At 40.0% G+C, this 13,193-nt stretch overlaps 2 protein-coding genes across 3 annotated transcripts in view; both read left to right on the top strand.

Annotated features, from left to right (window-relative positions):
- The window catches only part of LOC124859566 (transcriptional enhancer factor TEF-3-like), a 60,911-nt gene extending 55,221 nt beyond the window's left edge, over window positions 1-5,690 (top strand). Inside the window, exons 10-12 of the mRNA XM_047352447.1 lie at window positions 642-782; window positions 1,402-1,554; window positions 4,506-5,690. Of these exons, the coding sequence (XP_047208403.1) occupies window positions 642-782; window positions 1,402-1,554; window positions 4,506-4,619 (408 nt within the window). The 3' untranslated portion in view covers window positions 4,620-5,690. The remainder of the gene's footprint in view (window positions 1-641; window positions 783-1,401; window positions 1,555-4,505) is intronic.
- A 2,524-nt stretch (window positions 5,691-8,214) lies between these two features.
- LOC124860516 (MANSC domain-containing protein 4-like) lies at window positions 8,215-11,986 on the top strand. Of its 2 annotated transcripts, XM_047353894.1 has the most exons (3): window positions 8,215-9,036; window positions 9,127-9,258; window positions 10,719-11,986. In XM_047353894.1, exons 1-3 carry the CDS (start codon window positions 8,817-8,819, stop codon window positions 11,549-11,551), a joined length of 1,185 nt encoding a protein of 394 aa, XP_047209850.1. In that variant the 5' UTR covers window positions 8,215-8,816; the 3' UTR covers window positions 11,552-11,986. The 2 variants fall into 2 exon arrangements, with proteins under 2 accessions (XP_047209850.1, XP_047209858.1); XM_047353902.1 differs by lacking the exon at window positions 9,127-9,258.
- The last annotated feature ends 1,207 nt before the right edge of the window (window positions 11,987-13,193 follow it).

Raw genomic sequence — 13,193 nt, 5'->3', positions numbered from 1 at the left:
AGAAGATCATAAAAGCAAATGTTTGGAATAACAATTAGTTTCAGATTTTTAAAGGCATTAAACGTAAATTCAGAAGGGCTTAATATTTTCTTAACTAGTCTTTAAGTCTTTGCAGGCTTAGTGTGTTGTCTCTATCTGAAGGGTGCAATGAAATCGGTGTAGTCAAAGCTCACATTATCGATTTAGAATATCTATCCAACAGAACAAGACTCCTAAACAATAAAATGAAATAGTTTGAAACAAAGCATATGATGCATACAATATGATGTGTTCAAATGGCCCAGTCCAAGTCTTGACTTAAATCCAATTGAAACCTTTTGGCAAAACATTTAAGTTTTTTGCTCAGACACCATCTATCTAACCAGAAAAGTCTTCAGCCATCTTGCAAAGAAGACTGAGAAAAAGGTTGTGATTATTTGGGTGATATAATTCTTTAAAAGCTCAGCAGACTGCTCTGGCATGCATACAACTTTCCCTTTTGCTTCATTACTCGTCATACTCACAGAGGGCTACAGAAACCTTAGAAATCACTTAAATAGCAGAGCATTCAGACCTGAGGAAAAGCCTTAAACAAATCTGCATTTTAGGAGAACTGATTTTGTTAAGCTGACCCTGGTGTGTATTGTGGTTCTTCCTTCAAGGCGGACCTCAGTGTAAACCTACAGGATGACAGCAGCTTCTTCTACGGTGTGTCCAGCCAGTACGAGAGCTCTGAGAACATGATTATCACCTCATCCACCAAGGTCTGCTCTTTCGGCAAACAGGTGGTGGAGAAAGTGGAGGTAAGACAGTGTAAAATATCAAGAGTCTCTCTTTCAGTTTCAACATTAAAAGGGACATGACCGCACAGTAACCCACAGTTCTCTCCCTGCATGAATAACTGCTGCTGGTTCAGATGGGTTCCAGTCAGTTACCTCTGATCTGTGGTCAGGAAACTGACTCATAAGATCTCCCCATTCTGACTAAGTCCTATATTTCCACTTAACAATACAGTCGCCACTCAGCCCCCACACAGGGCTGATGGATTGCACAATATTAACACAAACACACACACACACATATACCATATCTCTTGGTGGAGCCGTCTGCCTCAGCAGGCCACGTGATTACATTTAATGGTTTCATTATTTGATTGCAGTTGTGACGAGAAATGTGTTTAATGTCAAATCTAGCATGCCATATGCTGCATTAGATTTATTGTATTACTCACATTACAGCTTATCCCATAGATCTACCGTATCCATTTAAGTGTCAGTGGAACATATATCCTCCTGGTTTTTGTTTTCTTTCCTAGGTGGAATATTTTAACCCTTTCGGGGTTTTAACTCCTCTTTCAGAATGTCAGGTTCTCTTAAAAATGGGATCAATTTGCACATTTTTATGTTTATTTTTTTTTTACAGACGGAGTATGCACGCTTTGAGAATGGTCGATATGTGTTTCGGATCCACCGATCCCCGCTGTGTGAATACATGATCAATTTCATCCACAAGCTCAAACACCTCCCGGAGAAATATATGATGAACAGCGTGCTGGAAAACTTCACTATCCTACAGGTACATTACAAGAATGTGAGGTTTGTTCTGATTACCGGCAGTAATTTTATAGACTCAGTCACCATGCATGTTGCTAACATATGAGGGGATATTTTTAAACTTCAATATATTTAATTCGGAGTTTATGTGAAGAAGTGTGGCATGCAGTTACATTCACCCCCTTTTACTGTGATACCCCTAAATAAATCTAGTGCAACCAATTGCCTTTAGAAGTCACCTAATTAGTAAATAGAGTTCAAATCATTGTAATTTAATCTTGGTATAGATCCAGCTGATCTGTGAAGGCCTCAGAGGTTTGTTAGAGAACATTAGTGAACAAACAGCATCATGAAGACCAAGGAACACAGCAGACATGTCAGGGCGAAAGCTGTAGAGACGTTTAAAGCAGGGCTAGGTTATATAAAGACTATACCAAGATTTGTGTATCTCACAAAATAGGCTAGTTCTAATTCAAAATTTTACTTTTTTACTCAACTCAATATGACTATTAGCTATATTCACAGAATGGCAGAAATTATCATGCTATTGGTTTTCTAATAATACTTAATTTGAGATATATCTTCAAAAGTAAATAATTTGGTCCTTATTTTTTTTTTAGATCTCTCACTCTGTATTTACCTTCTGGTAAACCTATACCTTCAGAAATTAGTCAACATTGAAGGCTGATTCAGAAACTCTCAAAAACTACAGTTGTGAAACTACTGGCTGATGTTTAAAAAAACATTTTCTCAAAGTATTTTATGGTTTGTTAAAAATATTATTCACACATAAGTGTGACTACCAACAGTCTGTAAGTGGTCAGACTAGATCCTTTTCTCGCACATCATTTCATTGATGCTGAAGTTAGCTAGATCCTCCTGAATGAGCCGCTGTGCACCTCAGACAACGGACACTGAGAGGAAAGCGCATCGAGTGGAGCGAATGCATCACCACCGCAAGAGTCATTATCAGCAACAATGTTCAAAGAATTTTGTGTTCCTTCTATTGACGGCTGCATTCCTGTGAAACGAGCCTGAGGACAATAACCATATTGAGCCTACGCTGACGACCACATGGCAGCATGTCATTATATGTCTCAATGGGCTGATTTAGTTCAGATTAACCAACAGCTCATAATCACATATAGCCAGCAAATACATGGAGACGAACTGTTGCAGCACAATGGATACTGCCTCTTGTGACAAGTGTTGCATTCAATGCAAGACAACAGAAAACAACGAGTTGCAAAAGCTGTGTGCTTGTGTTGTGCTTGTAGCATTGCCATGGCATTGTCACTCTCCTCTTGCAATGTTATAGATGATGGTTAGCTTAGCATATTAGAAAACAAGGTTCCTGTGCAGTATTAAAAAGTCTGGAAAGTGTGAAATTGGATTTGATAATTTTTCAAGTTGAATTGCACCAGTCAAAATTTTGTAGCCGATTTCCTGCCAAGGCTGTTTTGGTGTTTGTCTTATTGTTTTTGGAAGAACTAATGTATGATATAAAAAGGCATAAGAACAGGATATTTTAAAAGTCTTCCTACTGGGTATGGTCATTATCTATTTATGTTTGGAGCAGAGGCGACATCCCATTGTGTGCTGGAGAAAGCCATCACAAAAGACAAAATGATCACAGAGTTTTCATTTTAAACTGTCTCCAGCATCTCATATTAGTGATTAGTGCAGTTTCCCCTCCTAGCATTACTAAAACAGCAGTCTCCTGTGTATTCCCTGGAGAATTTATATCTTACCCTAACTTTAGATTTCCAAAAGGCTGCAGAAATGTCAAAATCTTACACATTTTATAACACAGGCTGAAAGCTCAAGAGGATAAAATAGAGCAGCTTTGTGGTACTCTTTTCAGCCTTCCTGTTATCTTCTCCTGAAAATCTTGCTTTCCTACAGCCTGAATAAACTGCTGACATGTCTAGACAGTTTCCTTTTACCTAGCTCCTTTCATCTCTGTTTCCTCTTCTTTTAAACAACTCACTGATATAGAAAATATCTCAGTTTGAGTCTTCCTCCCTCAGTAGCAGCTCCACCCCAAAGAGTGTTGTTGAACAAAGGAGCTTGTGGTACTTATTATGATGTATCCAATGGTTGGGAAAAAAATTGGATTTTTGAGTCCAATGGTCGTTTATTGGCCGTTTTTAGTTTTTCAATACTTAAATGATAGAAATGTAAATTGCTGAAAAAAGAATGTTTTCTTTGGTTTTTTTTTACATTGAGTTATATTAAAATTATATTCTTTTTATTTGATTTGCCACATTACAACTTGCAACTTGCTTATGCCCTGATGTTGCAAGCTGTATTGTGGCAAATTCATTGCTTAGTTTGATCTTTGCGTTACCAACAGAGAACTCACTGAACCCCCAAAACATTAATTCAAACATATAAACAGGGCAATTTTACTGCTTTTTGTCCTGTAGACCCTCTTAGTTTAGGATTTTAGATGTAAAGGGTCTGATTAAGATAATAAACAAACTAAGCACTGAAACCCCCATTTTTATTATTTAACAAATCATACAAATATAACATTGATTCCAAATTGCTTTTTAAAGAAACTGGATTTAGTGTAGGATAACACATTCCTGACTTTACAAGTACTAATTTTATTATAAAAGGGAATTTGAGGTGAAGTCAACATCAGCATGGTGGTGTTTTGTGATTTGTGAGATCTGAGGTATAAATGTTTTGTACTTTAATGTCCACAATCTTAGAAAAACTGTTTTAATACAAATTTTGTTGGAACCCTAAAAGAACTTACGTAGTTTTTCAGAGGAGGAATAAATGTCAGGAATACATTTCCACTTGACTATGTATAATTTTTCACATCTAAAGGTAATGCATAAGCAGAAATTAGGGAATGTCTATGTACATCTTATGATATTGATGAAGATGCAGAAAGCTTCATATCTGCTAAATTTCCAAACATGTGAGATACATATTTTGACTTGTGTTTTTCGTTTCCAGGTCGTGACAAACCGGGACACACTGGAGACCTTGCTGTGCATAGCTTACGTCTTTGAAGTATCTACCAGCGAGCATGGCGCACAGCATCACATTTACAGGCTAGTCAAAGACTGACACAGTCGCACTGTTGGAACCTGACACCTCTTAGACCCTGTTGTAGCGAGAGTTAAGCGACAACAACACACCATACAAAAGACTACAGATGCTGCAGAACTTAAAGCTGGAATCTGACAAGTCGGTTAGGAACTCGGAGAAACACTGGCTGCATCAGTGTGCGCAAGAACACTACTACTGGTGAAGAAGATGAACTGTGGAAGCTGAAAGACTGTGGAAAAGTGTGGTCTCTACACTAAAAGGAGCCAAACGCGGCCAACGGAAGCTGCATGAGAGAGTTGTTATTGGTCTTGATGTCTAACTAGAGCTTGTTTTAAATGTAGATTCTTTTACAGACATGCATGTGCAGGGGTGTTGAGTTGGACTGCCTCATGGTGCCATCTAGTGACTTGAATTAATATTACAGTGAGAAAAGAAGATTCAAGATCCTCTCTTTTGCACATCTACTGTTCATAACCAATGGCAGCAATATTTTGTGCCATCACAGTATTTCAGTGATCATGTACAGAATCACATTCATCTCTTCTTAACAAAGTTAGGATGAGCAGCTGAACTTATTTCAGGAACCTGTTGTATTCACTTTGTTTGGCGTTGATTGTTGAATCCGTCTTGTATTGTCTTCTTGTTTTTGATTGACAACAGTCTGACTCCAACTGAAGGCATACAGTAACACTACTGACCTGAAGCAAATGGGATCTGTAAGCTGAAGTCGTCTGCATATGTAAGCTGGCTTGTGTCGGATAGAAAAACACGTGTTTCACACACAACGTCTTCTGTTGGTGGGTTTTTGTAGTGTGGTATGCATCCAATGACATATAATAAATTAAACGTAGGATTTGTCCCTATAAACTTACAATTTACTGAGTACATGTGGGAGCAAAGCTTTATATATTGTGCTTTGCAAAAGTATCCTTTTGATCTTTTTCCACATGTCACGTTATAACCACATACCTCAGTGTATTTTGTTGGGATTTCATTAGATAGACCAATACTAAGAAGGGCATAATTGCAAAGTGGAAGTAAAAGGATACATAGGTTCAACACTTTTTACAAATAAATATGTAAACTGTGTGGCGTGCATTTGTATTTAGCCTTCTTTACTCAGCGCAAGCCCTTGCCTTCAGAGGTCAATTTGTAAATGGGGTCAAAACAACAGGTTAAATACAGAACTCTATAGACAAACAGCATCAGAAGGACCAAAGAACAAAGCAGACAGAATATGGCTCAACGGCAAACCAACCAAGACATCTTCGCCCACTTAAACTGACAGGCTTGGAAAGAGGATTAATCAAAGAAACAATCAAGAGGTCTACAGTAACTGGGTGAGCTGCAGAGATCCACTCCTCAGGTAGAATGCTCAGAGGACAACTATTAGCTTTGCCTTCCAAAAATCTGGCCCTCATCGTAGAGTGGTAAGAAGAAAAATGACAGAAGTCCTGCTTAAAGTTTGTCACTTGCTGTGTAGCAGACTTGGCAAGCATGCAGAAGAAGACGCTAAACATACAGACAGAGCCACAGTAAAAGGGATCACAGTATATTCATGTGTTGGAACGGTCCAGTCAAAGTCACTCTTCATCAAACCTGACTAAGCTGGAGCTATTTTGCATAAAGAAATGGGCAAAACATTCAGGCAAAAAAGCAGTTCTACAAAGCATTAACTCAGAGGGGCTGAATACAAATGCACAGCATGATTCAAAAGGTGTCTCTATTTTTCTATTTAGTCTGTATCAGATGGTCATCTGATACAGACTATAATTAGAATCCATCTTTGCTCTTATTTTATTTATTCTTTACCTAAAGGTGATCAAATCAAACCAAACTTTCTGAAGAAGAACCCTTATCTGGCAGCATAAATATGCCATTACATTTTTGTCTGCTTGCAGATTAGCATGTGTATGTGTATATATATATATATATATATATATATACACATACATACACACGCACATCTTTATGTTCTGTGATTTTGATGATCATGGCTTACAGATAAAGAAAATCAAAAATTCATTGTTGCAGAAAATTTGAATATTGCAACATTCAGGTCAGGTGAGTTTTGGGCCCACTCAAGCACAATGGTCATTGAACCAGCTTTTGGTACCTTTGACAGTGTAGACGTGCCAAGTCTTGCTGGAAAATAAAATCAGCATCTCCATAGAACTTGTCAGCAGAAGGAATCATGGAGGGTTCTAAAATGTCCTGGTAGATGTCTCTGTTGATTGTGGACTTTAGAAAACACAGTGGACTAACACCAGCAGATCACACATCACCCCAAATCATCAGTGACTGTGGAAACTTCACACTGGACTTCAAGCAACGTGGATTCTGTGCCTCCCCACTCTTCCTCCAGACTCTGGGACCTTGATTTCCAAATTAAATGCATACTTTCACCTGAGAAGAGGATTTTGTGCCAATGAGCAGTTCTTTTTCTCTCTAGTCCAACTAAAAGGGCTTCTGGTGTCTGTGGATCAGGAGTGGCTTGACACGAGGAATGCACCATTTGTAGCCCATGTGTAGGATTCTTCTGTGTGTGGTGGCTCTTGATGCGTCGACTCCAGCCTCAGCCCACTGCTTTTGAAGCTCCCCAGAAAGCTTGAATGGATTTTGTTTGACAATCCGCTGAAGCCTGAGGCTGTCTCTGTTGCTGGTGCACCTTTTCTTACATTTTTTTCTTCCACTCAATGTTCTATGAATATGTCTGGATACAGCACTCTGTGAACAACCAGTTTCTTTAGCTATTACCTTTTTTGGCTAACCCTTCTTGTGGAAGATGTCAGTGACTGTCCTCTGGACATCTGTCAAGGCAGTCTTCACCATTGTGTAGCCTGCTGACCCAGAATGAGAGGCCACTTAGAGGCTCAGGAAACCTTTGCAGGTGTTTTGAGTTGATTGGCTAATTAGGGTGACACTATGACTTTTTCCCCGATATTAATTTTTTCTGAGACACTGAATTTTGGGCTTTCATTATCTGTAAGCTATGGTCATCAACATTACAAGAAATAAAGGTTTGAAATATTACACTCTATGGCCTATTTCAAAGCGTTAGATGCATGATTTGGAATATGATTTTTTCATGCTGTGCCGCCAGCTACACCACTCACTAAACCTTTATCATTCTTAAATCCCAGCACTTCTTGCTCATTTAAGCTCTTTTTCAAAAAGAATTTTACATTCCTGGGGGAAACTGAGAATGTGCCAGCATGATGGAGAGACAAGGACACAAAGGAAAGGAAAGGAAAGGAAAGTGAAAGCAGTGAAACAAATCCCAAACGGGAGAAAAGGGCTCATTTGGATAATCTGGTTTGAAAGAATTCAGGCGGATTGTTGCAGTTATTTCACTGCACTCCGTCTGGCTTGTTTCCTGTGTAAAGTGGTCGTTTTAATATGGGCAGCATGGCATTAGTACTCAAATAAAAGTTTGGTTAGTTCATTTCTAAAGAGTTTCCAGTCTGTCCGGAGTAGCGCTGTAAGAAAACATGACTTGTACACAATAATAACTTCAAATTCTAGCTCGTTGTTTGCTTTTAAGACTGGACCACTTTTGATCATCTGTAGTTCTAAATCCAGAACACATACACTGACAATACCTAAATTGGATCGTCTTTACACAAAATTCAAGATTCATGAAAGTTCGTGAAACTTATTCTTTATGTCAATACAAAAAAAGAGCATTTTTTTTATTTTATTTCTTTGGGCTTTAGGACCACATTAGACTGAGACAAACACGAAATACAAAATGCAAAATCGACTTATAAAATGCTCACCTAGTCACTAGACCAATATTTTTTATTTGTTAATGGTTCTGATAAGTTATATGATAAGAATTGTTGATATTATTTTCAGAATGGTCTTGGAGGGGTGAGTGTGGATGTGAGTTTGCTTGTATTGCATTTGTGCCATAACTGTAAAAATAGCACCACCTTAAAACCTCCTTATTTAAAGTGCCCCGAAGCCTAAATAATGAGTTCTATATGAGTTGATAGATGGTGAAAAGGTTAGAACACTAATGGTTTAAAAAAAAAAATAAAGTACATGAACGCAGCCTGGGCTGGGTCTCCTCCTCCGGGACGCACCTGGAGACGGACGACCACCTGTGAAAGCAGATCTCTGCGTCACGCCTCTCAGCTCCCAAGTCTCCGGGATATGTGCGCGCTTTATCCAGGCCGGGATCTAAACATGCTGTGATTGACACTATGCGCGATGAATGCCACATGGGGTCTCCTGACGGTTTTGAGTCTGGTGTGCCACACTGAGTCGATGTGCTCACCGACCTCCTACTACAAGAACTGCTGGATCCGACGGTTCCCGGGGATCTTCATCGACATCGAAGAGTCTCAGAGAAGAGGGGCGCAGCTTCTGAGGTCCTACCCAGAGGAGACGGCGCTGAAATGCAGCCGCAGCTGCTGCCTCACCAGAAACTGTAAGTTGCGACTCTGCCTTCTCCTTTGCGGTTTGCGGGGTCACTTCAGATATGTTCGTCTTTGCTGATTCGCTTCCTCTCTTCTTAAAGTTTCCTGTAATCTGGCCATATTTCACTTTGGTGCACAAGAGAATGTGAACTGCGTCCACCTGCACTGTCCAACACTGGAGAGCTGCATTCTGAGTCACAGGGGGAACGTTGTCCTCTACAACATCACAAAGGGTGAGCCAAGTCACTCAGAGGAAGTTTTTTCTAACCTAAACTTTCTAACTTCAACATGAAAAATGCTGGAGTTCTAGTCTGAGTAGATCCAAATCTTTCTGAAAGCTAGTGCCTGTCGATATTATTCATGCCCTTTGAACTTTTTCACATTTTGTGAAGTTATAACCACACACTTCAGCGTGTTTTATTTGGGTGTAACAAAGTAGTGCATGATTGTGATACATGATTTTTACGAGTTCATAAAATGGGGAGCATTTGTATTCAGTCCCCACTGAATCTAAACTTGGTGCATTTTAAGACCGAAGAATCAACATAAATAATGCTTTAACATTTTTTCACATTATGCATTTTTCCAACACAAGACCAACACAAAACAGCACATAATTGTGAAGTGGATGAAAAATGACAGATGGTTTAAAGAGTCAGTAGAACTACGTTGACCTTTTTGCCCATTCTTTTAGCAGCTCAGGCTCAGTCAGACTCGGTGGAAAACCAAACTTAAACTAAACCTTCTGCCCCGCAGGCCAAAAACAAAGTTAAAAGTACTCATTGTCCACAATACTTAAATAAAAATAATACATTCACTGTACACTTGTGGCCATACTTACTGTGAAATGAAGATGGAAGCCAAAAGTGATTAATAAATTACAAATTCTTTTCCATTTTAAGAAGATTTTTAGTCACCCATAAAAAACCATTAAAAAAACAAAACATTTCCATGGATTTAGTTTTGGACTTTAACTAGTCCTTTCTAAACCATGGATATGCTTTGTTCAACACTATTACTTTGGGCTCATTTAGACTCATTTTCCTGCTGAAAGGTGAGCCTCTGCCCCAGTCTCAAGTCTTTTTTGACCTCTAACAGGGTTTTCTTCCAGGATTGCCCTGGATTTAGCTCCATCAATTTTTCCATCAACTCTGACCAGCTTCCCTGTCTCTGCTGAAAAAAAGCATCCGAACAGCATGGTCATATGGTATGTTTCTGCCATGTTTCACTGTGGGTGATGTGTTCAAAGTGATGCAAAGCTCCTTCTCCCGTTTGTTTGCCATGTCCCCTACATGACTTGTGGCAAGCTTCAAACAGATCTTATGGATTTCTTCCTTTCACTAATAGCTGTCGTATCAACAGATTATCCCACATGAACTATGGAGCTCTCGGCAGCTCCTCCAGAGTTATCTTTTGGCTGTTTCTCTGACTTCTTGCAAAGTCTTGTCAGTTTAGGTGAAGTTTGCCACTGTGCCATGCTCTTTCTAATTTTAGGTTCATCCTACACAATACCAGTAAAATACATTAACCCTTTTGGTTATAAAAAGTAAAAAAGTGCAAAGGGCATGAATACTTCCAAAACATCACAGATGTAAGGCATGTTTTAAAGGTTTCATGGGTAGAGTCGTCTGCAAAAAGGAGATACTAGGTGTTACAGAATATAAAAAATAAGATACTTTTCTTCCTGATCCAGGTGTGGATCCTGATCTGTTAGTGTTTGGAAAACACTTTACGTCCAACGTTCGTGTGCTTCCCCACCACTACAGCAGAGTGAACGCCACAGATCCGCTGCTCTCAGACAAGCGACAGTTCATCCATCCGCCTCCTCATCCGCTGCAGCCTCCCACCTCTGCGCCCACTGTAAAACCTTCGATTCCAGCGACTGAAGCGGACACCAGCACAGCACAGCAGAGCATTCGTCAGCTCACAACTGATTCTCCAACTAAAAGTGTCCTCTGCTGCACCGAACAAACCTCCCCATCCTCGGAAAGGCACGTGCAAACAACAATCCCAACAACTGCTGCAACATCTACTGAGCCTAGCATCACCACATCAAATTCGGTTACCACTGCAACCTCTGTTGACCTAGAGATGCCTCCAGGGTTATCTACAACTGCAAAACCCTTCACATCCATCCCTACCCTTCATCCAACCACCACCATCTTTAAGCTGGCCAGCAGCCCTTCAACAACCCCACCTCTTACGAGTGAGACAGAGAGCATCATCAACAGCAACATGGATGCCACCGTCGAGGAGAACCATACTGCAGGCGGTGATGAAGGTCAGGAAGTTGGTGAGGAAAAACCTGTAGAAGAGCTGGGGCCTGGATGGCATGCAGCCACCCACACTTTACTGGTTACTGTGGCCATCTGTGTCACGCTCCTGCTGAGCTGCTGTTGCTCTGTTCTGCTTGTGGTGAGCTGGAGGGGCCAAAGGAAGAGGATGGGCCGCTATCGCACATCGTGGAGAGGAAAACGAGGCTCCATGCGTCTGATTAAGTATGTGCTGGTTAAGGAGACCTCCTGAAAGACAGAACTTTCACTTCCTTTTATTGTCTTGTATGAAGAAATGAGGTGATGCTCAACCCGTCACGTAAGAGTAAGCACGGACCTGTTACCAGTACTAAAATATACCAGAGCTCTTTAAAGTTACGGTTTCAAACCTGCTAAAATTTCTCCATCATACGGTTCCTAAGATTTAATGAGATCCCAGAGAAAGAGCCAAAGAGACAAGTTTTATCTGGCTGCATCAAGCACAGAGTGATATATTACCACCCCACCCCCACATGTTGACGTGCACTGCTGGTCAGCTAGTTGTAAATGGGTTATCATGCTTTATCCCTTGCTTACAAGTTAGACAAATTTGCCTTTTTGGAAATGCTACTCTCCATGGTTTAGAAACTAAAGGCGCAGAATAGAAAACATGTATAATATCCAATATGATAAAATTACTACCAAGTTAGGTTGGTGTTTTTTGTTTTTTTTCCCTTTATTTTGCATCAAAATCTTGTTATTAATAATAAGTAGACTTACCAGCCACCTTACTAGGTACACCTGTTCAGTTACTTTTTAACACTAATTGCATCTCATCTAATGAGAGCAACTTATGTAGGCTTGATGAAAACGACTTGCTGAAATTCAAATCAGGCATCACAATGGAAAGGAAGAAGGGAGGATTTAAGTTACTCTGACTGTGGCATGGGCTCGACTATTTCAGAAACTGCTGAGTTCACGTGTTTACAGAGAATCATCTGAAAGTATCCAGGCTCACCAATATTAGACAATAACGCATTGGAAAAATATTGCCTGATGCATTTAGGTCCTGATTTCAGCTGCAACACTTAGTTGGTCGCAGCAGAATTAGGCAGGAATAACAAAGAAAGAATCCCTCCTGGCTTTTAGTAACAGTTCAGGCTATTGGTGGTGGTATTATGGTGTGGGGGGTATTTATCTGGCACACTTTTGGTGCCTTAGTATCAACTGTGCATCACTTAAACGCCACAACCCACCTGAGCATTGTTGCTAACCACCATCCTTTTTGACCAGTGTACCCACCTTGACATGGATACTTCCAGTAGGACTACATGACAAAGTTCATACCACCTCTAACTGGTTTCTTGAACACAATAATGAGCTCATTGTCCTCCCAGGTCTTGGTCCAACAAAATGTTTGGGATGTGGTAGAACAGATTTTTCTGATCTATAGCACTTCAGAAGGCAAAAGGAGGTCCAACCTGGTACTAGCAAGTGTCCACGTAGTTTAGATATTATTATAGTAGGTATACACAGTATATAATTCAGAAAAAGCATGAATAATTATTGCCTGTTTTACAAAGTGATTAGATCATTCCTTACATTTTAGTTTTAAATTTGAAACTGTGGTATTTTCATTGAAGGCCATCGTACCGGCCCATGCCTGCAAACAATTTAGCTGTCCCTCTCTCACTTATCTCAAACCTCTAATAGACTGGCCAGTTGTCTTCATTAACTGCATCTAGAAGCAGTTAATGGCAACAACTAAAAGGTCATTATCAGTGTGTTCACAACCTGACTTTTTGTCTCATTGTTAACTGGTGTGGCACATCTCCTGAGCTTATCGGGGTCCCTCTGACCTTAAAGCACACAGATGACGGAGAGATGTCTTCCAAGAAGGAGGAACTGTTAAACAC

Source organism: Girardinichthys multiradiatus, chromosome 2 (assembly GCF_021462225.1).
Source record: "Girardinichthys multiradiatus isolate DD_20200921_A chromosome 2, DD_fGirMul_XY1, whole genome shotgun sequence".
NCBI classification, from domain to species: domain Eukaryota; kingdom Metazoa; phylum Chordata; class Actinopteri; order Cyprinodontiformes; family Goodeidae; genus Girardinichthys; species Girardinichthys multiradiatus.
This window is presented reverse-complemented; position numbering and strand designations above follow the sequence as displayed.